Source organism: Maniola jurtina, chromosome 18, assembly GCF_905333055.1.
Source record: "Maniola jurtina chromosome 18, ilManJurt1.1, whole genome shotgun sequence".
Lineage (NCBI taxonomy): Eukaryota > Metazoa > Arthropoda > Insecta > Lepidoptera > Nymphalidae > Maniola > Maniola jurtina.
In genome coordinates, this window is record NC_060046.1 from 12,731,672 (window position 1) to 12,756,049 (window position 24,378).

Consider the following 24,378-nt stretch of genomic DNA (forward strand, 5'->3'; position numbering starts at 1 on the left):
CGTTGTTTAAATATCTACAATTTGACCAACAACTTCTTAGTTTTTTTAATAAATCGTAATATCCTTACCCCATCCTGCGAATTCCTCAAGTATTCTTGTCTCAGCAACTCCAAATTCGGCAGCGTTGGCATCGAAATTGAATTTCTTCTCAAACTGGTTCTCCTACGCTCCACATCCTTCTCCACCGCTATTAATTCACTTGACTCTTGAGCCCCGAATGCTCTAGAAGTGCCAGGAGATGTTGGGGACATAGTGACATCTGTAGATACAGTACTAGGACTACTCGGTTTGGATTTAGACTTTTCTGGATCTAATGTTATGTATAACGTTCCTTCTGGTGTATCTACTACTATTGTGTCACTGTTTGGAGTACGGATTGCTCCTAAATCTTTAGCATGTAGCTTTCTATCTTCTTTTTTATCTTCTGTAGTATAAGGAACATTTCCCTTTTCGACATCTCTGAAGGTTTTCGGTCTGATTGGTTCATCGGCTCTTGCTTGGTCAAGTTCAACGAAATCGTCAACGTATGGTATGTTTACATTCGCTCGTAGTTCAGGAGAGTTGAGTCCTTTTGCGACATCTTTGTATTGGTACTTGTTTCCATCACCGTTTTCCATTTCAGTGTAGTTGTTTCATAGTAGCGGTCTGGAAATATAGAAGAACAATTTTTATATCATAAGATCCATACTTAACATTATAAATGCGAAAGTGTGTCTGTCTGTCTGTCTGCTACGTTTTCACGGCCCAACAGGTTAACCGATTTTGACGGGTACAGACTTGGAGTACATCCCGGGAAAGGACATAGACTTTTTATCCCGGAAAATCAAAGAGTTCCCACGGGATTCCTAAATACCCATCCGTTTAACCGATTTGCATAAAATTTGGAACCGAGGTAGCTTGCGTCTCTTCAATTGACATAGGCAATTTTTTATCCCGGAAAATCAAAGAATTCCTATGGGATTTTTAAAAACCTAAATCCACGCGTACGAAGTCGCGGGTTGAATCAACTAATGATAATAATTGCTTAGGTATTATTATCATAGAACAGTTAATTGTAATTAATTATTCACATAATAATTATCTGTGATAATTATAAATTATAGCTAAGTTGTCTAGATAATTAATAATAATTAACTCGTTGGAAAGTGTTCTGGCACTTCTCTGTTTTCTTTTAAAAGTTGTTTATAGTGAGTAAATAAAGACGCAATCCGTGTTTTTTCGTGCATTCGCTTAGAACTCCTAAATGTCTGGTGGATTTTAATGCGGTTTTCACAAGCCTAAATATCTCGTTCGTAATATTTGATTTTCGTATACATCTATACTCACCCACTACCAAAAAAAACTCCTGTGGTTATAAATTATAGCTAGGATATAATATATTGTAGAATATTAAACTGAGTGCCATGAACAAGTTTTTGGGGTTCCTTTTCCAGAGAAAAAAGGAACCCTATAGGATCACTTCGTTGACTGGTCAAGGAAATCAAAACTTATGAGATAGATAGGTAGGTACTTCCCGTTGTCCTAGAATCATGAAATTTGGCAGTTAGCACTCTAGGGAAAAATCCAAAAACTGTAAAGTGGTTAGGCGTGCATTACACGCGGACGGACGGACGGACGGACGGACGGACGGTCGGCCGGCCAGCCAGCCAGCCAGCCAGCCAGCCCACAAAGTGATCCTATAAGGGTTCCGCTTTTTATTTTGAGGTACGGAACCCTAAAAAAGTGTTATTTCTTCTACGATGGTTCGAAACCCTTCGTATGCGAGTCCTTGATTCGCACTTGACCAGTTTTTCCATAATTAGGTATATTTGTTGCTAAAGTGTAATACATGAAATGTAAACTCACAGATGAGCGGCGAATGGCGATGCGCTGTCACTTATCGTCTAGACGAACGCACGTCGTGCTAATCTAATTAGACGGTATGCGCGGTTATTTTGCAATCAAGTTGCAAGTGTTACAACTTACAATCAATCTTCACACTAATAAACTTAAACTAATATTATAAAGGCGAAAGTTTGTGTGTATGTGTGTGCGTGTGTGTGTGTGTGTGTGTATGTTTGTTACTCCTTCACACAAACACTTCTGGGCGGATTTGGCTGAAATTTGGAATGGAGATAGATAATATCCTGCACTAGCACATAGGTTTTTTTTTATCCCGGAAAATCAAAGAGTTCCCACGGGATTTCGAAAAACCTAAATCCACGCGGGCGAAGTCGCGGGCATCGGCTAATTATAAATATGCGAAAGTGTGTTTGTTTGTTTGTCCTTCCTTCACGCTCTAACTAAGCAACTAATCGACTTGATTTTTGGCATAGAGACAGCTGTTGAAAGGACGGAGAGTAACATAAACTACTTTTTATCCCGGAAAATCAATGAGTTCCCGCGGGTTTTTTAAAACCTAAATCCACGCGAACGAAGTCGCGGGCATCAGCTACTACCTATATAAAAGGAAAAGGTGACTGACTGACTGATTAGTTTTTAACGCGCCGGGCTATTCATCTTCATAACGGCTGGACCGATTATGATGCGACTTTCTTAGACAGAATAAGGTTTAAAATGGCTTTAAATATATTACAATAATAATACCTAATTAGTGGGACCTACTAATTTTTTGTATTCTTAATATAAAAATCAGCCATGTGCAAGTCGTTCTCGCACACGAAGGGTTCCGTACCATCGAACAAGAAGTAACACTTTAATTTTCATGGCGGCCATTTTGAAATTTTTGTTATTTCATGTTATAGCGGCAATAGAAGGACACATTCTGTGAAAATTTCAGCTCTACTTACCTTTTATGGTTCAAGAGATACAGCTCGCTGATAGACAAACGGACGGATGGACGGCGGAGGCTCAGTAATAACTACCCTTCGGTTACGGAACCCTACAAACTAGATTCTTTAAAGCTTTGGTTCTTATTAGCTTTGATATATGTCAGGTAGGTAGTGAGTTTTGTATTATTAAAAAAAAAACGGCCAGGTGCAAATCGCGCACCGAGGGTTCCGTACACGGATATTTTTTCCGATGTTTTGCACGATAAATCAAAAACAAAACATAAATAAAAATCTGTGTCATTTTCATCATTCAGTGGGGTGTCATTTTATGAAAGGGAATTATTACTCGTAAATACGAGTTTCCCTTTCATAAAATGACACCCCACTAATTAGCAAACTAATTTTACTTTGAAAGTTGAAAACACATTTTTTTTGGGATGTATTCACAAATTCACAGTATTCGGATTTTTCCCCTTACGTGTGCTATAAGACCTAATTTCATGATTCTTGGTCAACGGGAAGTACCCTATAGGTTTCTTAACACAAACAGACAGACTTCGAAGTGATGCTATAAGGGATCCTTTATCCTTAATTGAGGTACGGAACCCTAAAAATATTTATAAAAAAACTTACCGAATCAAAGTAACAAGTACAAACGTACAAGACAAAAAACGCGGTAAAAAACTATTATAATAATTTTATTCCTTACATGGGGCCTCAAGTAATATGCTACGCACTCGCTAACTGCCCCTAATGCTGTACACACACTGGCCATTGAGCAAGCCTCCACTTGTTTGTTAAGATTATATCTTCGTGATTAGCTCGTTGACACTTACCTTATGTTTCATATATGTACTGTGTAAATAAACATCATCGTGGATGCTGAAATATAAATATTTGGCCCCAATATGAGATATAACCACAAATTCTCGGTTTTCGGATTTATTCCTTTACTTGTGCTATAAGACCTACCTACCTGCCAAATTTCATTTTTCTAGGTCAACGGGAAGTACCCTATAGGTTTCTTGACAGACACGACGGACGGACGGACAGACAGACAGACAGACAACAAAGTGATCCTATAAGGGTTTTTCCTTTTGAGGTACGGAACCCTAAAAAAGATCGTTTTTCAAAATTGTCTTGTATTCTTGCATCTAACATTTTCGTCGCTGTAGTGAGATGAAAAGTTGTGTGTTTCGCACAGCTGCAAAATCATATTTTGCGCTAGTGTCTCTGAATTCCTCGCTACGCTCAGGATTCTATTTTTAACCTTAGAATCCTTAATTTCAAACATTCGCGCCAAATAACAACAACTCAATAAAGTTGTATTTCATGTAGGACAGAATAGAATAGAATAGAATAGATTTTTATTCAAATAAACTTTTACAAGTGCTTTTGAATCGTCAAATAATTTACCACTGGTTCGGAATGCCGGACAATTACTATAGTGTTAAAAGTTAAAGCTAGCCTTATCTAATTACTATACAAATCATACCCGCGTGGAATGGTGCCAAGAATACTGGCTGCATTTCCGCGTTGGACAGCCAGGCTGATCCGTTGCGCAAAAAATGAGCCAGCCCTTCTGTCACCCAATGAGGCTATCACTAGTGTTTCTTATGTAACGACAGCATGTGGCTCTACCAGCGCCACCGGGACTGAAAATTCTACTGAGAAGAGCCAGCGAGAAACACCTATATCCATACTTCCATACTATACTAATATTATAAATGCGAAAGTGTGTCTGTCTGTCTATCTGTCTGTCTGTCTGTCTGGCTATCTGTCTGTCTGTCTGCTACGTTTTCACGGCCCAACCACTGGACTGATTTCAATGAAATTTGGTGCAGACTTGGGACACATCACGGGGAAGGACATAGGCTACTTTTTATCCCGGAAAATTGAAGAGTTCCTATGGGATGAAAAAACCGAAATCCACGCGGGTGAAGCCGCGGGCATCTTCTAGTCCTGATTAAAAGATGAATGGATGTGGAGATTTACCTTCAGTGTCTGCGTCCATGGCTAGATATTATAATCCACCACGAAGTACAGGAACACCGCAACGCCAACGACCGCCAGCACTGCATACAAGATGTAGTCCAGGTAGAACATGCAGCAGTTGCAGAAGCGACTCTCGCTGTACAAGCAGCTCTCGAAGAGTTTCATCTTTTTTGGTTTTTCAAACTTTTTTCCACCGAAAGGTACGAGATGGTTATATAGAGTTTGACCACGATTTTTTTGCAGGAGGTGAGTAGGTAATGATCTAGGAATAATTTTTATGTGACTTTTTACACCATTTTGCACTTTAGTTTTACCCCCCCTTTCTAATTGCCTTCAAAAAAGAGGAGGTTCTCAATTCGACACGTATTTTGTTTCTATCTCTAATTAAATAAGTAATTTAAGAGGTTTTAGGAAACGCTGGAATTTGAGAAACGTTTCCTTAAATATAACTCCTAATGCAAGATTGTGTTGTACCTAGTAGATATATTTTGTTAAAGATACGTTAAACATCAGTTTAGAAGACATTTTGTTAATTAATAGACATAAGTACTTAATAGCAATCTACTCGCAATAACTTTTTTAGTAAAAAAATTTTTAAGTCCTTATGGATTAATAGAGTCTTCCTTTTTTTCGAAAACAGACGTACCTACATACATGAACGTACATACCCACCAAGTCTAAAGGGGTTCCGCCTAACTATAGAACCTTTGACAAATAAAAGGCCTTGAACTCTAATTTTATGTCTGTCATTTTCTATAAGATTATTATGCCCATCAAATTTGTTAGTTTTTTTGTGATTTAACTTTTTGCTTGGTATTCAAAGGTATTCACAGTTCACACGAGAGCAGGTGGTTTTTTGTTCTGTTAATGATCGCAATGATTCGCTAATGCTGTCTGTATCATCACGTTGTTCTTAATCATTCGTTAACGATTACCTAATTAACGAGAATATAATTAGATTGACGGCCTATTGATACTTGAATTGCGTTTGCACCTGATTTGGAGAAAGATTTTTTGAATATTAGGTAGTTTTTAAAAAATATTCAGATACAAATTAGCCTTTGACTGCAATCACACCTGGTGGTAAGTGATGACGCAGTCTAAGATGGAAGCGGGTTAACCTGGAAAGCTTTCATTAAATCAAAGGAGTATGGGTTGTAACTAGTGGTGTTAATGGTGGTAAGTAGCCACGGCCGAAGCCTCCCACCAGACCAGAGAATAAAATTCCAAACCAAAAAAAAAGAATCGAACCCGGGACCTCCCACTAATAAGACCACATCGCTTACCACTGCACCAAAGAGGCCATCACCTATCTATTATTTGACAAAAGCTGTGAGTGTTTAGGTTTGAACACTTTCTGAATATCATATCGATATCGTAGGGTTAAATAGGTAAGTACGTCTATTTCTCGATAGCATGTTTAATTTTAGACTGTAAATATATAGGTTTCATCACTAATTATCTACCTATCGCTGCAATCGATTGTAAAAAAATTGTAAAGTATTTTTAAAACGTGAAAATACTACTTCTAAACACTATTTTAAATCATGTTCTGCTTCTTAAACATTGTAAGCACTAAAACTGTTAAAACGTTTAAAAATAATGTGCCTATTTACTTAATTTACACTTAAAATGAACAAAAACTGCAGTTTTAAAGTCTGCATTTACCGAATTGTTGTTTAAAACTAATTTACCTACAGTTATGGAGCTATGTTTATTCCAACATACTAACTTGGGGCTATCGAATTAAACCTTTGGCTGGACAGGAAGTTTGCGGTTATTATCGTAATTATAACGCTATTTACTTATATAATAATTTAATTTAATTAACAAAGCCATCATCACCATCAACCCAATGCTAAAACGGATCTCCTCTTAGAAAGAGAAAAGAGAAAGGATTAGGTCATAGTCCACCGTGTTGGCCATGTGCGGATTGGCAGACAGAATTCTCAGGTTTGTATGCAGGTTTCCTCACGATGTTGGCCTTCCCGTTAAAGCAAGTGAGGGGTCTCTCCGTCACTCGCTCCACACAAACGTAGTTCGTCTCTCATTGGAATACTAACCAATCATACTCAATGGAATTTTGTAGAAACGTTCCGGGAACTAATATCTATGTCTGTGGTTTTCCAGATTTCCGTTAAAAATACATATTCGGTATCAAAGTTACGCGATCTTAAAAATTCACATACAAATCTTTGAGTCCCTGTAATTTTAAAACTACATTTTTTTAGAAAAATCTAAAACACTACAGGCACAGATATTAGTTTCTAGAATATGTCTGCATTTCATGGACTTGGATTGCTTATAATATTCAAATGAAATCGGGGCGACGATTGTATGGAGTAGGTAAGTGACGGAGAGAGCCTTGTTAAACTAATAGAGAATACTAGAGTACCTAAGTAATAGTAGGTAAATAGGTACAATAAAAGTAAAGTAAACACTTAGCAGTAGCCATGAATTGAGCATTATACAGTATTGAAGTGGTCGTTATCTGCATGTCCTCTCGTTCAGCTCCACATTACTGTAACGAGTGACGATAGAGACTCAAATCACTTTAATGTTTTACGTGGATGGATTTAGTGAATACCTCGTTGGTCTAGTGATTAGCATCTTCGGCTGCAGATGAGGTCCTGGGTTTGATAACTGAATCATGGTTTGATCATCAAGATGATAACTTTTTACTCTATCGCATAGGTCAACGGGTTGCGGAGCTGTAGTGGTAATGGGCAGGGCACATAGTTCGAAAAATCGATATAAGGGTTTATATTTAGGGTTCCAAGAATGGTGACCCCCCCCCCCCCCCCCCCCCCCCCAGGTGGGCAGACGACATCCAAAGAATCAAGTGAGCCGCTGGTCTCATGTGGACGCAAGACCATGGCGTCCACATGGTGGAATTCCGTACAAGAGAGCTATACCCAGCGGTGGACAAGTCTAATCGCTTGATAGTGATAATGGTGACTATACAGGTTTTCAAAACCCCATGAGAACTCTTTGATTTTCTGGGATAAAAGTAGCCTCTCCAGGTCTGCAAAAATTTACATAGATCGGTTGCTTTGTTGCAGCATGATTGAAGGACAAAATAATAAAGAAACGCTCTTTTTACACAACTGTCAGAAAAAAGAAGTGTAAGTTTATCTAATGTTTTCAGGGTGTATGTGCCTGTGTGAGTTCCTAAATTCCACTATAACTTCTAAATACCAGAACAGTTATGGATGTATGCAGGGCTATCGTTAGAATCCTATCATTCCAAGTGACACTGGCTATAATTTTTTTTGAAAAAAAAAAAATAATTTGGCGATTTTATGGCACCCACAGAATCCTAACAGAATAAGCTAATAAGAATAACTAATTCATCTCTATGAATAAGCTAGTAACCCATCCACCATTGCTCTAGGGCTCTCCCTAGAGCAATGGTGGATGGGTTTGAACAAATCAATGACTTTCTTCAAAGAAATGGCAAAATCAAATTACTATTTTAACATCTCCGGCATTTGATCATAACCCTAAGAGATATGATCAAATCCCGGCTTTTACCATGCCCATGCGACAGAGCCATTCCAAATGTGTTTACTGAGTTCGTAGTTTTACAGAGCAGTCCTGTTTTTTTTTATAATATTGGAGATAATAAGGTGTAGAGACTACAGATGGGTGTAGAATGTAAATATGTTGCAAATACGAGTAAATGTGTTGCATTGTGAAGCCCGAGGACTGCAGCATTAGCATGCTAATACCGACGCCTCGTGATTGTGATCTGATTCTAAATAGAATTACTAATTATTTAGTTATATTCATATCCACTGGACTAATTAGGTCGAATAAGTAAGAATGTACATAAAACAAACTAATATAAGTGTACCTAGTTATTTATATCCTTGTCTGTTGGCGCTGCTCATTGAAAGTAGTGTACTGACCACTCTTAGAAAGGCCTGTGGCCAGCTGTGGATGATACAGGCTGATGGAATGGAATGAAATGTATTATACTCGTAGGTGCAAATATTCACTTAGCTGATAGACTGTATACCTAACGTACCTAGTCGAAATCTAGTTCTATTAATTAAGTGGAATGATCTGGAACCCTCGCGCCACCGCATTATTATATATTCCAAGAAAACTCTTTCCATTATATTGTGATTAATCGAAAGGGTCACAACCCTCAGCAATGAGGAATAAGACAGTAAAGAAAATGAATAGTTAGGTACGCAAATACTTACCTATTATAATTGTAAGAAGTTCAAGCGCTGGCCTATGAACACAGATGAATGTCGGTATAAGGACAAACCCGATCGGGTTTTTGTTATACCATAACAGGAATATTGTAACGCAAAATTAAAATTTTACTTTTAAATGAAACTAGCTGATACCCGCGACTTCGTTCGCGTGGATGTAGGTTTTTTAAAATTCCCGTGGGAACTCTTTGATTTTCCCCGATAAAAAGTAGCCTATGTGCTAATCCAGGGTATAATCTATCTACATTCTAAATTTCAGCCCAATCCGTTCAGTAGTTTTTGCGTGAAGGAGTAACAAACATACACACACACACACACACACACACACACACACACACACACACACACACACACACATACAAACTTTCTCCTTTATAATATTAGTGTGTTGAATTACATTTCAAAAAGGGTTATTCAATATTGACCGGACCCAAGAGCTGGCAGATACCTTGGACAAAGAATTAGATTGGTCATCCATTTAAGCGCAATGCTGCCAGTATTTTGGGTAGTTAACTAGGTACAATGCAATGCCTCGTACTGGTACCTAGTCTTTATTTAATTTAGGTTTATTCTGTAGAACTCATTGATAAATCGTTGTTGAAATATTCATCTACACTTGAATTGCACTGCGAAATAAAGAGATTACATATTGTTATAGGTAGATCCGTAAGATCTATAGGTTTGCAATACCTACCTATAATAGCACTTGTAATAATAATAGCCACTAATAATAGCAATCAATAAATAATAATATTATCTAATAATCCTAGCGTGGGTGGCTAAACTAATAAACTAACAATGATTTAGGTAATTTATTTAAATACTCATTTGTCTTTAGGGAAAATAGAACAATGCAACAACAATTCAATTAAATTATAGGTAGTTTGAATAATAAATAAATAATTAATATTGAATACTTTAGTAGGTACCTACTTAAAACTGTTAATAGTCCAAAGCCGAGTTCATAGAAACGCTGGTAGCTGTACATAGCGACTGGCCTAGGACCTAGGTAATTCTCTGCAAGAATACCACCAGCCAATTCCACTTTGGCTTAAAAGCGCAGCGTTAGAAGACCCCAATAACGGGATCGGACGACATCAGGCGAGACGCAGGGAGCCGCTGCATTCAGGCGGCACAAGACCGTGGCGTGTGGACCTATGTCCAGCAGTGGACGTCTATCGGTTGATGGTGATAATGATGATTATGATGATGAAGAAACTCGTAAAACCCCTTAAGTGTAAATACTTATATCACTACCTGTCCATCCATAGTTATTAAAAATGCGAAAGTGTTTATTTGTTAGTTTGTTGGTGTGTTGGGTTGTTGGTTGGTCCTTCAACCACGCCAACACGGAGAAACGAATTGATTTCATTTTTTACATCGATATAACTATAGTAGTTGAAGACCTGCCATATCCACTGATGTCATAGAAATCAGTGGATATAATTTTTATCTACTGCCCATGCTAGCCGGGCTGAAGAATACATTTTATCCCGGAGAATTAAAGAGTTCCCACTGGATCTTTGAAATCTAAATCCACGCGAACAAAGTCACAAGCATCAGCTAGTTAAGTAGTTTCTAAAATTTTATATTCTACTAAAAAAAAACTGAATACCAACCTAGAAAACTAAAAAAACAACGCCGCGCGCCCAGTCTACTATTGGAAAAGTATGGGAAAATTTTGACTGTTTTCACTACACCGTAACTTTTTTCAAAGATGCGCAGGAGTTGGTGGCGCGCGCGAGACTGGGCGGTATCTATGGTTTTCATGAAGCATCATCAAACACGAGTCACGCGAATTTATCCTGACAGTTAGTACAATTTACCTCATATCAAATTCATCTAAGTAATTTTATCTACAATATTATACTTAGGTATATTAATTTTTCTTTGTAATTATAAATAACTAGAGGATGCCCACGACTTCGCCCGCGCGGATTTCGGTTTTTTTAAATCCCGTAGGAACTCTTCAATTTTCCGGGATAAAAAATAGCCTAGTCCTTCGCCGGGATGTATCCCAAGTCTGTACCAAATTTCATTAAAATCGGTTCAGTGGTTGGGCCGTGAAAACGTGGCAGACAGACAGACAGACCGACAGACAGAAAGACAGACAGACATACACACTTTTGCATTTATAATATTAGTTAGGATTGGAAATTATAGTAGACTCATAAAAAATTGATAGTCCCTGTGAAGTGAAAAAAGCTTAGTGGTTAGAGGCATCACCTACCCTATTGAAGGGTACTAGATTCGATCGCACGCACCTCTAACATTTCAGAATTATGCGCGTTTGAGGGCCGATTTTTCAATCGTCAAATAACTTTTATCTGAGGAATTTTGACATATTAACAGATTCCTGAAAAAAACTGTCAAACCCTCAAAACGTGAGGAAACCTGCATGTTCGAGAGTTCTCAATATAATGTTCTCAAAGTGTGTGAAATCCGCCAATCCGCACTTGGCTTGCTATGACCTAAAACCCTCTTCTTATTATGAGGGGTTCAATACCCATGCTCAATAATAGCCTCCGAACTAGGTAGGTATCTCTAGGTAGGTATGCCTAAGTCCTGGATATTATTACTAAGACTTCGACTCGTACCCTACTGTAGTCGTATTTTGACTTACGATAATTACAAGTAACTTTGTAAGCAGTTTTGACTTTTTTCATAAAAAAGTTTCCACGAGAATTTAGAAACTTAGATCCATCGCGGATGAAGTGGCGAGCATCAGCTATTTAATATTGAAATATTTCAATTAAGTAAATTGATTATTGGCAGGCTTTGAGAACGTCTTGCTCTACCTAAGTGAAGCTTTTTTTAAAAGTTTCAAGTCAGGATTCGAACTCCCGACCGTCTGACCATCTGATTCGCTGTTTCTAGTAGCCTATCTAAGTACCTACTACTAAACAAACAATGAAATCCCACCGCTGTGGATTAAATGATAATCTTAGACAACAATATTATACCTAAGTAGCCATGCAGTAGGTAGCTCATAGCGACCATGGTGTTGGGTATAGCTACGCATATTATTATAAAGTTAATGTTTGTTCATTGAGGTATGTGTTTCGTTATAAAGGGTATTTTACACTCATGACGAGTCTGAAGCCGCGATAGTCTAACTTTAAGACATCAGCCTCATATTTCGATGGCTCAGGGTTCAATTGCGAGGTCTCATAGTCTGATGCGACCCAGATATCCCTTGAAAAGACCGGCCACGTCCAAAATATAAAATCTAGGCAAATGCCTACTGGACTTGCAACTCTCTCTATCGTACGATACGAAGAAGGCAGCGAAGCGGCGTGAAACAGATAGCATTTTTACCCAACTGCGGCAAATCCAAAAGGAAGGGTTATGATTTTAGCAGTCTATGTATGTATGTGTGTATGTTTGTATCCAGATTCTGTGTGTTCCACCGTAGCGCCTAAACTACTGGGCCGATTTTGATGAATGAGGTGTCAATCGATTCGTCGTAAAGGTCCGGGTGACATAGGCTACATTTTATGCCAAAAATTGACCTAACGGATGTTACATGAAAAAAGTGGGGTGTCTCCAAAATTTTTTTTAACCCACGACCCAAAAAGAGGGGTGTTATAAGTTTGACGTGTGTATCTGTGTATCTGTCTGTGGCATCGTAGCACTTAAACGAATGAACCGATTTTATTTTAGTTTTCTTTATTTGAAAGGTGGCTTGATCGAGAGTGTTTTTAGCTATAATCCTAGAATAACCAAAATAATCCAAAAAAATTGGTTCAGCCGTTTAAAAGTTATCAGCTTTTTTCCTTTTTTCTAGTTTTCTTGTAATTTTGTAACAGACCGTTAGGTTCATGATATCGTCACTTGACAAATGACTAGCTGTCAAGATGGACGTTGCCTAGATAAGTACAGAATTTTACATTAGGTATTTGAAAATGATGTTTTGGAAAACTCAGATACTTTGTCGGGGGTGTTATAAATTTTTAATTTACACTTGTTGCTATTGTATCGAGTGAGGTGTCAAATGAAAGAGGAGAAAATTCTGAGTTCATAAATATAAATGTACTACAACATTAAAATATACCAAGCGACAGAAAAACAATTTTACTATAATATTCAGCGTTTATTAAGACGATCGCAGTCGGGTTTTAGTTTTCTACTTTATCTTGTGGAAAATACCTACTCGCGTCGCGTTTTGTCACTAGACGATAGTCCTAACCAGGGTAGGTGTAGCCCAAGCCCTACACGTAACGTAACGTTATCTCGAGTCCGGAATCTCACGCGTGAGATGAGCGCATCCGCTGCAGACGCCGTATCACACTAATTAGGGTTCGACACCAGACGTACCGGATTACTGCCGCTCCGGTACTCTAACAATGCATCCTGCAACTAGACAGGTTAAGTAAAAAACCAGTCAAGTGCGAGTGAGACTCGCGCGCCGAGGGTTCCGTACTCGATTATTTTTTCCGACATGTTACATGATAAATCAAAAACTATCATGCATAAAATCTGCTTTTTAACCCCGACCCAAAAAGAGGGGTGTTATATGTTTAACGTGTGTATCTGTCTGTGTCATCGTAGCTCCTAAACTAATGAACCGATTTTAATTTAGTTTTTTTTGTTTGAAAGGTGGCTTGATCGAGTGTTCTTAGCTATAATCCAAGAAAATCGGTTCAGCCGTTTGAAAGTTATCAGCTCTTTTCTAGTTCTTACTGTAACCTTCACTTGTCGGGGGTGTTATAAATTTTTAATTTACACTTGTATTATGAATGTACAGGTAAAGCCCTTTCATGTGCTACCCCACTTGGGAGTTATCTTACTTCGAAAATTTTAAAATACTAATTATTTGTTCATAAACACATTTTAATTATTATTTTTGTGTTGTCACTACAAATTTACGGTTTCGGATGTTTTCCTTTACTTGTGCTTGCTTCTCTTTTGTTTTAATTTAATATACATACATTATGTAAAAGAAAAAACGGAATCCTTATAGGATCACTTTGTTGTCTGTCTGTCCGTCGTGTCTGTCAAGAAACCTATAGGGTACTTCCCGTTCACCTAGAATCATGAAATTTGGCAGGTAGGTAGGTAGGTCTTATAGCACAAGTACAGGAATAAATCTGAAAACTGCGAATTTGTGGTCACATCATTTAAAAAAAAAAAGTTTCAATTTTCAAAGTAAGATAACTATACCATGTGGGGTATCATAATATGAAAGGCCTTTACCTGTACATTTTAAAACAGATTTTTATTTATTTTTATACATAATAGTTTTTGATTTAGGTATCGTGCAAAATGTTGGAAAAATACCCGAGTACGGAATCCTCAGTGCGCGAGTCTGACTCGCACTTGGCCGGTTTTTTTTATTTTTGAAAACCCTATGAAAATCCGTAGTCATTTCTGGCAACACGACTGCTCTAGCGATTTCGTGTATGAAAGGATAATTTTAGTACGAAGGTGTTTGCACTGTAGTAGAAAACCACAGGTTAAGTTGAAATAAAACAATTTTTATGTAATACAATTAATTTATTTAAGTGAAACCTATACATAGTGATAGTTTACACGCAAAACTGTCCCACGCACTCCATAGTTACTCCATAGTTACTCAATAGTTACTCGATAGTTACTCAATAATTACTCAACAATCACTCGATAATTACTCTAAGTGAGACTAATAGTGAAACTGGAATGTACATGATACCATACGCTACATGTTTTAGAGTTTTAGACCATTTACAAGTTGCGCCAAACTTCTGGAGCGATATGAATATAAAGGTGATTACAAATTGGTGCGCACCGCACGTGCCGTCCGTCACCTTGCCTGCGAGACATAAAATAAACGGCATTTACAGTGATGACCAGTGTATAGTTTAATTGCAACTAATAATTTAGTTGAACACATTGCAAGTAAATCAGCAGGATTTCCTGTCTCCTTTTCTGCATAATTGTTCTGACAAGGATAGCACTAGAAATGTAAGATCTGTCAATTTAGTTTACTTAATTGTGCACTACCAAATTATCAACAATTCTGCAAATCAATACTATTGTGTAGTGTTCAAGCTCCAAAGAGAACTAGAACGGCGCTACTTGTATACACGTTGCAACAAAATTATTATTAACTATTATACTCTATCCACGGAAAGCAGTTAGTATGAGGCTTTCTCTGTCAAGTAATCCCATACGAATGACAGAGACAAAAATCTCAGTGAGTCACCAACCAATTACAAACGAAACGAAACAATGTTTTGAAAGTGAATTTTGAATGTTTTTTCAAAACATTTTTGAATTAAAATTCGAATGTTTCTGAAAACATGTTTATGATTGGTTGGTAACTCAGAATGGTTAACATCCACTGCGATTTTCGTCTCTGTCATTTGTATGGGATTACGTAACAGAGAGAGCCTTATACTATGTCTTTCCGTGGATAGATAGATTTTACATGACACCAACGTTGATAGAATTCGAATGTCGAAACGATAACTTCCTCGTAAATAGATTTAACGGTTCTTGATTTAAAGTCTAAAATTATGTACGAACGGTTTCAATTTCGCAAAGCTGCGAGGCTGACTGCAGATATTTATCAACAGTCAGAATTCCAAGCGGAACGGACGAACTTGAGCCTTAAAACAAGGAAGTTAAAGTCTATTTTACTTTCTAAACTCGAATTCTATCAAAGTTGGTGATATAAAACCTTATGTTAACCATACTGATAATAATAATGATGCAATGTGCAGTTTTCAGTTGCCTGCTCACTGATCTATAACAAAATTATGTACTTACCTAAATACAATAATAATTGTTTACATGTTCTTCAAATAAACCAGTGAGTAGGCCCCTTTACAATAATATCGCTAATTTTATTATTGTTATTGATTTAATAGTTTTTGCTGTTAGATATTCGTGTTAATGAGGTTTTAGAATTATGTACTGTTCAACTTATTATAAATTCGGTACTGAATTTAATTCCTAACAAGCAGTTGTATGGCTTTTTCAAATGCAGATCAATCAATAAACTCGATGAATCTACATATATCCACTGCGATTTTTTTAATTAGGACAGTATGGGGAAATGCAAATTCATAGGAGATACGCGGAAACTGCCTTCAGAACTGGAGCTAAATTTTTTGATTGGAATTGACCAAAAAATTTACTATAGGTAATATAATATATGATTTAAATTTGCCTATGCCACAATCGTTTTCAAAAAACTTATGGTACTTAAGACAGTTTCCCTGTATCTCTTTTTTCGGTTTCTCCATACTGCCGCAGTAAAAAAAAACACCTATAGATAGATCACTCCTAATACCTACATGTAAGTATATTTTCATTCAGACCATTCAGCACTTTTTATTTAATTTTAATAATAAAAAGGGCCGATTTTACAATGGTCAAATATCTTTTATCTGGGGAATTCTGACGTATTGACAGATTTCCTAAACAAAAACTGTCGAACCCTTCAAATTCCTCAGATAAAAGTTATTTGACGATTGAAAAATCGGCTCTTAACCTATTTTAATTTTACAAGGGCCGATTTTTTATCGCCAAAATATAAAAAAAAGATACAGGAGGGTGACATATGTTTTTTATCCCGAAAAAGCAGTTGCCCTGGGATTTTTAAAAGTCTAAAAGCACGCGGACGAAGTTGCAGGCCATTCAGTATTATATTATACAAAAAGAAGCGTGAATGTATATGGTATAATGCACAGTACAATGCCATTTCTTTAACTGAAGAATAATTTTGACTTTTTTTTGTATATAAGAAATCTGTCAAAATGTCAATTAAATCGACAATTTTCAATTTTCTTTGTTCATGGAAAAATCGGCCCTAGTTTTTTTATTGCTTTTAAGAACAATAATTAGAATTTAAAATATGAGGATTCAAACCTCCAATAGATTAAGTTATTCTTCAATTTTCGAAGAATTTGAATTTTTTTGCTTGAAATATATTAAACTATGAATATGTGCCTTGGGCGAGGAGGATGTTATGATTTCAAAGGAAGCCATTTTGTCCCCCTTAACAATATTGAAATTGATGCCATAATGCAAGCTTTTGGGGTACAAGTTATTTCAGATTATGGCGGCCAAGTCAAAATCGAGCGTATTTTTGCGTACGGGCATTTCAAGTTAAATTAACAATCAGATTCTATCTTGAGTCAAAGTTGCTTAACCAGCATAATCATTAGATTCGCGCGGCTAGGCCGCAATATAACTTTATATAAACTGACACATATAGCAACTAGTGATCCTTAAAGGCAGTATTGCACTGTGAATAAAAATCAATAATACCTCCCACGTAAGTTGTGGTAAGCCACAAAATTAGTGTCACGTTTGTTGAAATAACGTCTATTTTTATTTATTTTACGCTTTCAAAAGAAAATAAAATGCTAAAAATACATTTTTTTAAAGTAGGAGACGTATGATGTCGAGGACAATTTACGTAGGAGGCGTCTAGATATATATTTAAGGCGAGTCTACACTATATTGTATAGTACTTGCCACGCGAGCGAGAACCATTTAATAAAACTTAAAAGTTATAGTATCCGATAGAAACTATTACACCTTTAAACACATAATGCGCAACGGAACTTAAGTAAACGTGTAAAATTTTAATATCATATTTTAGACATTCGCGAATGCGAATGCAATACTATTAATCTATATATATCTACTCTTTTTAAACGACTGGCCAAAAATTAAATTAAACTGTCCCATTCCACAAATATAATAGTAGTTAAAATAGTACATCGTTGAACAATATCGCTTTCTTCGGCAATTTTTAAATACATCCCTATAATAATATTATCTTCCTTACAAATTCAGTTAAACTTATCGAATACAAGATATCGTGTAGTAACAAATCATCAGTACATATTTTTTTGATTACGACCAGCTATCTATCTAAATCTGGTTTATTTTCAATAGTAAACGATAGGAACTTTTCTATTTTATTTTTGAACATACCGATAGTTACATTTTTCAAGAACATATTGAAATCTTTTTTGTTTATTTTATTTTTCAAACTATATAACATTCTCACATTATTACTGGTTTCTAGCAAAAATGTGAAAAAATAGATGATAGAGACAAATACCTAGTGTTTCATATTAGCCCCTTAAAACTTCTACAAGCCGTTGGACCCTTACCGTTGCGCATTCTGTGTATAACAGGCTTAATTATTACCTAATTATGGTTCCTTACTAACACAATAAAAAAAGAAATTGATATTATTATTCTAAGTACTTGTCATTCGTCGGTCATAATAAAAACTTATTATAAAATCGCTTAAAAGCTATAACAGTACATTATAATATAGTATAGTATGATTTAATAGACCTATGTACAGGATTTAAAACATAAATAATACAAGAACAATCACAATATTACATATTACATAATGACCCTTAATTATAATAAAAAATACACAATACTTATAGGGCCGAAACACATAACGCAAACTGCTTATTTTTGCGGCGCCGCAACGCCAAAATCGGCAGTTGCGTTGCCGCGTTGCGGCGTCGCGAAACAGGGCATTATGGTAGGGCAACCATTTTCTCGTGATTTTTGAGTGTGGATAGACGTCTCTCTGCGATGGATCGTAATAAACTTATTGCTTATTTGTTATTAAGAAGACATTATTCTATCTTAAAAATACGGCAAAGAAGATACTGGATACATCCATTAAGTAAGGGTATGAATCCAAATGGCGAGTTCTTTTCTAAAAAATACGAAGCATTAAAGATAGACGAAAAAAAATTTGTTGCCTACTTTAGAATGAGTATATCATCATTTGAAGAGCTATTAAGCGAGTTATCAAAATATATACAGAAGAAAAAAAATAAAGGAAGAAAACCAGTTACTGCTTTGGAAATGCTGGGCTTAACTTTAAGGTAAAACAAATAGGTTTCTTATTTTTTTTTATTGATGTTTATGGCACTCGGAATCAAATGTTTAGTTTTATTTGTACCCCTGGCTTTATACACCTGTGGTACTAGCGGGGTGTCGATAAAAATTTTGCATCACTAGTGTTCATGGTTTGGGGGTACCTAGTGGTACAAAGCCAGGTTCAAATGAAACAAGACAGAATCAAATTAAGCTTTTTGCATTATACAATTTTCTTACTTTAAGAATACTTTAATAGGCCTTAAAAAATGTAATGATCAATTTAAGAAAAATCAAACTCCTCATCTTGTGAAACATAGGAAGTAGCTGACGTTTCGTCCAGTAAAAATGGTGAATTTATTGGACGTTGTTGGTTTGATGATGAGGTAGTCCTCTGTTCAGTAATCGAACTTCCAGGAGTAGAAGTGTGGTAGCCACTCTGAACCGTATTATCGTATCTCATAGTTGAATATCCTTGATTGTAACCCTGATGCTGATATTCTTGATTATAGCCGTGATGTGTATTTTGATGAATTGAAGGTTGAAGAATGTCGGTTAATATTTGAAGCACCCGACTTTGAAATATCAATGTTTGATTCTCATTTAACGATTGTAGAGATGGTAAAATCCCCTTGAAAAAATGCAAATGTCTATTCTCCGGTGTTTTTAATATTGCCAATAAATCTTCTTCAATATCATCCTTATCATCTGCCTTTCGTTTTCGTGGTTGACTTTTATAACGAGGCAATGCCGTTATTTCATTCTCAATATCTCCTTCCGCTACGCATAAACTGGAATCAGTTGCATTTTGTGAAACCTTTTTCAAAAACTGTAATTGTTTATTCAAGTGATATTCTTTAATTTTTGCAGCTCCAGCTCCTGATCGATTGGCATCTTTTAGTTTTTTTTGATATTTAGCAAAATTATCTTTTATGGCCTTCCACTTCTTGACTAAATCATTACCTGCAACAAAAAACTTCACAAGTGAAAAATAGTAATAAAGACTAAAATTCCCTAGATTCCATTTATACTACATATAAAATTTGATATAACTTTCATAAGTACTTTCGGTCCATCCAATTTCATATAAATGGCTGGCCGCCGAAAAAGAATAATTTTCTGCTTTTTCTTGACTTAGGCAAGTTAAAAACTGATTGACTTTGCCTAGAACAACCATAATGTAAAATATTTATTGAGTACTTCTTTGAAAAACTACCTGTCTATCTTTGAAAATCTATTCCTTTAGCAACACTATTACCTGCGCGGTTTGAGTTTGATTATACCTACATTTGTATTATTTTATTATTTGCCTACTAATTATTATTTCATTTTAGATTTCTAGCAACCGGCAGTGACTTTAAAACCATGCATACGAATTACTTCCGAGGAGCAAGTACAATAGCAAAAATTGTAAGGACAGTTTGTCGCGCCATATGGAAACATCTATCAAGTCAAAATATACCTCCTATAACAAAACAGGTTCTAGAAGATGTCGCTATTGAGTTTGACAAGAAAGCAAATTTTCCTAACTGCATAGGAGCTCTTGATGGTAAACATGTCCGTATTACATGTCCTGCGCACAGTGGATCACTGTTTTACAATTATAAGGGCTATAATTCAATAGTTTTATTAGCTCTTGTAGATTCTAGATATAGATTCATTTTTGTCGATATAGGAGCGTATGGCAAGGAAAGTGACTCCACCGTTTTCCAGAACTCTAAACTTTATGATTTGATTATGACACGCAAATTACCTATTCCTGTACCAAAGCCTTTACCAGGTTCTCAAAATGAAACTCCATTTGTTTTTGTAGGAGATGAAGCATTCTCAATTTCGAATAACGTCATGCGCCCTTACTCAGGAAAACATTTGTCGGTACAACAAAGAGTTTACAATTATCGACTGAGTCGTGCCCGAAGATATGTCGAGTGCGCTTTTGGCATCCTAGCCAATAAATGGCGCATATTTCATCGATCTATGAATGTGCAATACGAATTTGCGACAGACATTATCAAGGCATGTTGTGTAATGCACAACTTTGTTTTGAATCGAGATGGAGTACAAGCGACCGATGACATTATCTTTGATGATTCTGATCTGCAAATGTTGCATTTGCCCACAGCAAATGAAAATAATTTAAGCCCACATCTAATACGGAATGATTTTTGTAATTACTTTTCCAGTGATGTTGGCGCCCTAAGTTGGCAATTAAACAAAATATGAATGTTCGTATACCTACTCAGTTCAAAATACAAATAATACCTTAATACATTTGATTCAAACTATTTAACATGTTGTGAACAAACATAAAAAAAGCATATATACGGTCGAACTGAGTAACCTCTTCCTTTTTTGAAGTCGGTTAAAAATGTGTATTTTATTTCTTTTCTTTCATTATTAATTATTTCACTGTTAAAATTTTCAATAAATGTGATTTACTTTTGTAAGATGTTTTATTTCTTATCTATGTACTTTTGAATAGTTTTGAATCAAGTGTCCACTCTACGACTATAAATGTTACTCTATGCACAAGAAACGTTTGAAGTGCAACCATTAAAATTATAGCTATCTCTTTCAATTGCGTTTTATTTCATATCTTTTGGTTTGCTAATCAGTAAAACTTGCAAATGTGTGCAGTTTTGGATTGCTGGGAGGTAATGATTTAAACACAGGAACAGATTTAAAACGTAAATTACTATGAACGTAACTTATCTTTAGTTTAAAATATCATTGCCTAAGACTATATGTTACTACTTACCCAGTTTTGATTTTTCGGTTGAGTTTTTTTCCTTGTAATCAACATAAACGATCTCACAAATGCTTTTCCATGCTTCTTGTTTTATAAATTTGTCTTTATAGGTTTCGTCACTAGTATCCCACAAACAACGGTGTTCCTGAACCGAAGATATAAACAGATCGACGTCAACGTCAGACATTTTAATTTTAAAACTGCTTCTCGGTTGACACGTGTTGTTTGCAAGAGTGTTAGAAACAAACTGCATCCTTGTCAACAAGTATGACGTCATAACGCTGGAATTCACGTCGTGCGTTGCGGCGCCGCACCGCTATAGCGCACTGCCGATTTCAGCGGCGCGGCGCCGCAACGCGCTTATGTGTTTCGGCCCTTATAGTGGGAACAGTCGACCTCAGAATTTGAGTAGCAATTCTGCGAAATTATTGCATCAAAAATCTGTCGCACTTATGACCTTTTTCTATAAACACGCCACACACACCTAACGCATGTGCATAACCGTGCCACGCGAATATGGTCATTAAGGTGCTAAGCTACTTATGGCCTTTGACTGTACTTTGAGTTCTGAAAATAGATAAGGGTTGTACATGACAATGAGAAAGAAAGGTATTATATACAGTAGTGTGAAATTTTTAACTAATAAAGAGCATTGTGTATGTTAAAATTTGAACTGATTTCTTATAAATACTGATTCGATAAAACATGCGAAATGTTATTTATAAATCAAAATAATGTGGGTACAATGTTATAAAAGCAAATTATAACATTATGATGCGAGTGTGGAAAGTGGAATATTAAAGTCAATGCGTAAAATTCAATACCCGAGCCGCAGACAAGAGAATTTGTAACATTTATGTACATAGTTGGATATTCCAAATGAGTAAGAATGTAGCTTGTATGATGTATGTACGACTTGTTCATTTTAAAACACGCTGCAAATCTAGGTTGATACTTGATTGTCCCTTATAATTCATCTGATTGTAATGAAATTTTGAAGAGTTGTTGTTGGTCCTTGCGAGAAGGCCCAACTGTAAGCCTGACATAAGTCAACGTCGAACGTTTAGACATATTATAATTTTTTAAATTTTACTCATTTTATTTTGTTGCTTATTTATTTTTTCTAAGTTAATTAATTAACTTTGTATAAATGAAATAACTAAAATAAAAAAAATGGTTACTCAATAATAAATAAACAGTTGCCGATATACAAGGTACGTAACATCCCGGTAAGCTAAGCTCAGGACCAATGTGTAGATGTAGGATAATAGCCTAATAAAAGGTGGCCCTGTAGCGTGATACCCGTGGGAGATATGAAAATTTAAAGAATTTGTTTAAAACTCCAATGTGACAACCCTGCAAACAGCTGATCGCAAAAATGAACTCTTAAAAATACTACTGTGAATTTGAAGGACCGTTTGAACGCTTGTCAAGTAGACATCGAAATAATCTATGGCACTAACAATTTGGTATTACATACCACATTTTTGTCATGGTTATATTATTTATCAAACGCGCTGTATAAAGTTAGCCACCGAAGTTATAAAATTGGTTACCAAGATTCGATTATTATTTACGATATTTGTTTAGAATGAGCTAATGATTAATTACTTAATTTTTCGCTAATTCACTATAATATTGTAATAACTATTATCAATTAATGATTTAATATTCTAATCGATAAGAGTACATGATTGCTGATAAAATACTACATTATATCGATATTTAAGTTTGTTTTTCTTAACTTCACTAATAATGTAAACTTTTTAAGCACTGATAAGTCGATTACGTTAGTATAGTATGTCCATTAAACAAATATGCTCTTATAAAATTGTCTAAATTAACTAAATATAACTTCATTGCTAATTATATGCATAAGATCACACTGAAGACTTTGTCGTTCCACTATGTTTCTGAAAATTTAACCGTAAACTTGAAAACGTTAAGGGCGTCTGGCAGGGAGTGGCCACGACTCTAAGTGTCTAGCTATGCATGGTATGATTTCTAATACGGTTCCGCAGAAAATATAAAAAAAATATACTTTAACGTAAGATTTTTAACACCTTGGTTACCTGTTCTCTCCCAAAGCCATCATAATCCAAAGTTCTTTGTTACTGTTGCGTTCCTCCCTGTGCTGAGGACAATACGCAGATGAACTTTCAGCTTTTATATAATAACGAAGGTCTGGCACGCGCTGGCTCTTAGTCCACTCGTTATGTCGATATGCACCTATATTTGTAATATTATATATACCTAGAGCTTGAAATTAAAATTTTTGAATATCTTGATCAAATCATTTTACTTTATTTTAATTTTTATGATAGTATTTTAATTACACTTCCAATATTTCACTTACTCTCTTCACTATAATTTTCACTTTTTTTACGTGTCAGTATTTTTCTCATTGAAAATCTGCTGCACAACTTAAAGTCGCGCAACATTTATCTAGTGTGATCTTAGGCAAATATGAAAAATGAATATTCGCACTTATTGTTATTAACATAAAGTTTATAATAGCTTACTGTAAACGCTGTACACTCAGGTGCTATAGACCTTGATGTCTTTAAAAAGATTACAAAAACTGCAATTATATTAATTAGGTAATTAATTAATGTATAATAATATTTTGATTATGTATAAAAACTTGTAAGTACATTAACTAATTTTTAATTAATCGTCGTTTCGGAGTCCATATTTTCTTAATTATCTGAGTTAAAGGTGAACCTGAGGTTTTTTTTATTCAGATACAAATTAGCCCTTTACCGCAATCTCACCTGGTGGTAAGTGA

At 35.7% G+C, this 24,378-nt stretch overlaps 3 protein-coding genes across 9 annotated transcripts in view; 1 reads left to right on the forward strand and 2 right to left on the reverse strand.

Moving 5' to 3' along the window:
* LOC123874363 (myogenesis-regulating glycosidase) overlaps positions 1–10,738 on the reverse strand; it is a 41,624-nt gene extending 30,886 nt beyond the window's left edge. Inside the window, exons 1-2 of one of the 6 annotated variants that reach the window (XM_045919649.1) lie at positions 10,612–10,738; positions 69–645 (exon numbers count right to left, since the gene is read on the reverse strand). In XM_045919649.1, the coding sequence (XP_045775605.1) occupies positions 69–617 (549 nt within the window). In that variant the 5' untranslated portion in view covers positions 618–645; positions 10,612–10,738. Of the gene's footprint in view, positions 1–68; positions 646–1,845; positions 1,865–2,789; positions 2,806–3,404; positions 3,423–3,480; positions 3,498–4,766; positions 5,007–10,611 lie in introns of those variants that run through there. The other 5 variants (XM_045919650.1, XM_045919653.1, XM_045919651.1 and 2 more) reach the window with 5 other exon arrangements.
* Positions 10,739–18,385: 7,647 nt separating this feature from the next.
* Positions 18,386–21,288, forward strand: LOC123874369 (protein ALP1-like). 2 transcript variants are annotated; one of them, XM_045919671.1, is made up of 3 exons: positions 18,386–18,849; positions 20,176–20,390; positions 20,655–21,288. In XM_045919671.1, exons 1-3 carry the CDS (start codon positions 18,551–18,553, stop codon positions 21,062–21,064), a joined length of 924 nt encoding a protein of 307 aa, XP_045775627.1. In that variant the 5' UTR covers positions 18,386–18,550; the 3' UTR covers positions 21,065–21,288. The 2 variants fall into 2 exon arrangements, with proteins under 2 accessions (XP_045775627.1, XP_045775626.1); XM_045919670.1 differs by having other exon boundaries at positions 20,176–21,288.
* LOC123874371 lies at positions 19,046–21,939 on the reverse strand. Its single transcript, XM_045919673.1, has 2 exons — positions 21,600–21,939; positions 19,046–19,804 (listed from the first exon to the last, which is right to left on the reverse strand). The coding sequence occupies exons 1-2, from the start codon at positions 21,865–21,867 to the stop codon at positions 19,125–19,127; spliced, it is 948 nt and encodes a 315-aa protein (XP_045775629.1). The 5' UTR covers positions 21,868–21,939; the 3' UTR covers positions 19,046–19,124.
* Positions 21,940–24,378: the final 2,439 nt, after the last annotated feature.

What these genes read in the sequence shown, in the direction of transcription:
- LOC123874371 (XM_045919673.1), bottom strand. Translation starts at nt 21,867, where the DNA reads ATGACGTCATACTTGTTGACAAGGATGCAGTTTGTTTCTAACACTCTT. An exon ending in AACCGAAAAATCAAAACTGG is followed by an intron (nt 19,805 to 21,599) that starts GTAAGTAGTAAC and finishes TTTTTGTTGCAG; the next exon opens with GTAATGATTTAGTCAAGAAG.
- LOC123874369 (XM_045919670.1), top strand. Translation starts at nt 18,551, where the DNA reads ATGGATCGTAATAAACTTATTGCTTATTTGTTATTAAGAAGACATTAT. An exon ending in ATGCTGGGCTTAACTTTAAG is followed by an intron (nt 18,850 to 20,175) that starts GTAAAACAAATA and finishes ATTTCATTTTAG; the next exon opens with ATTTCTAGCAACCGGCAGTG.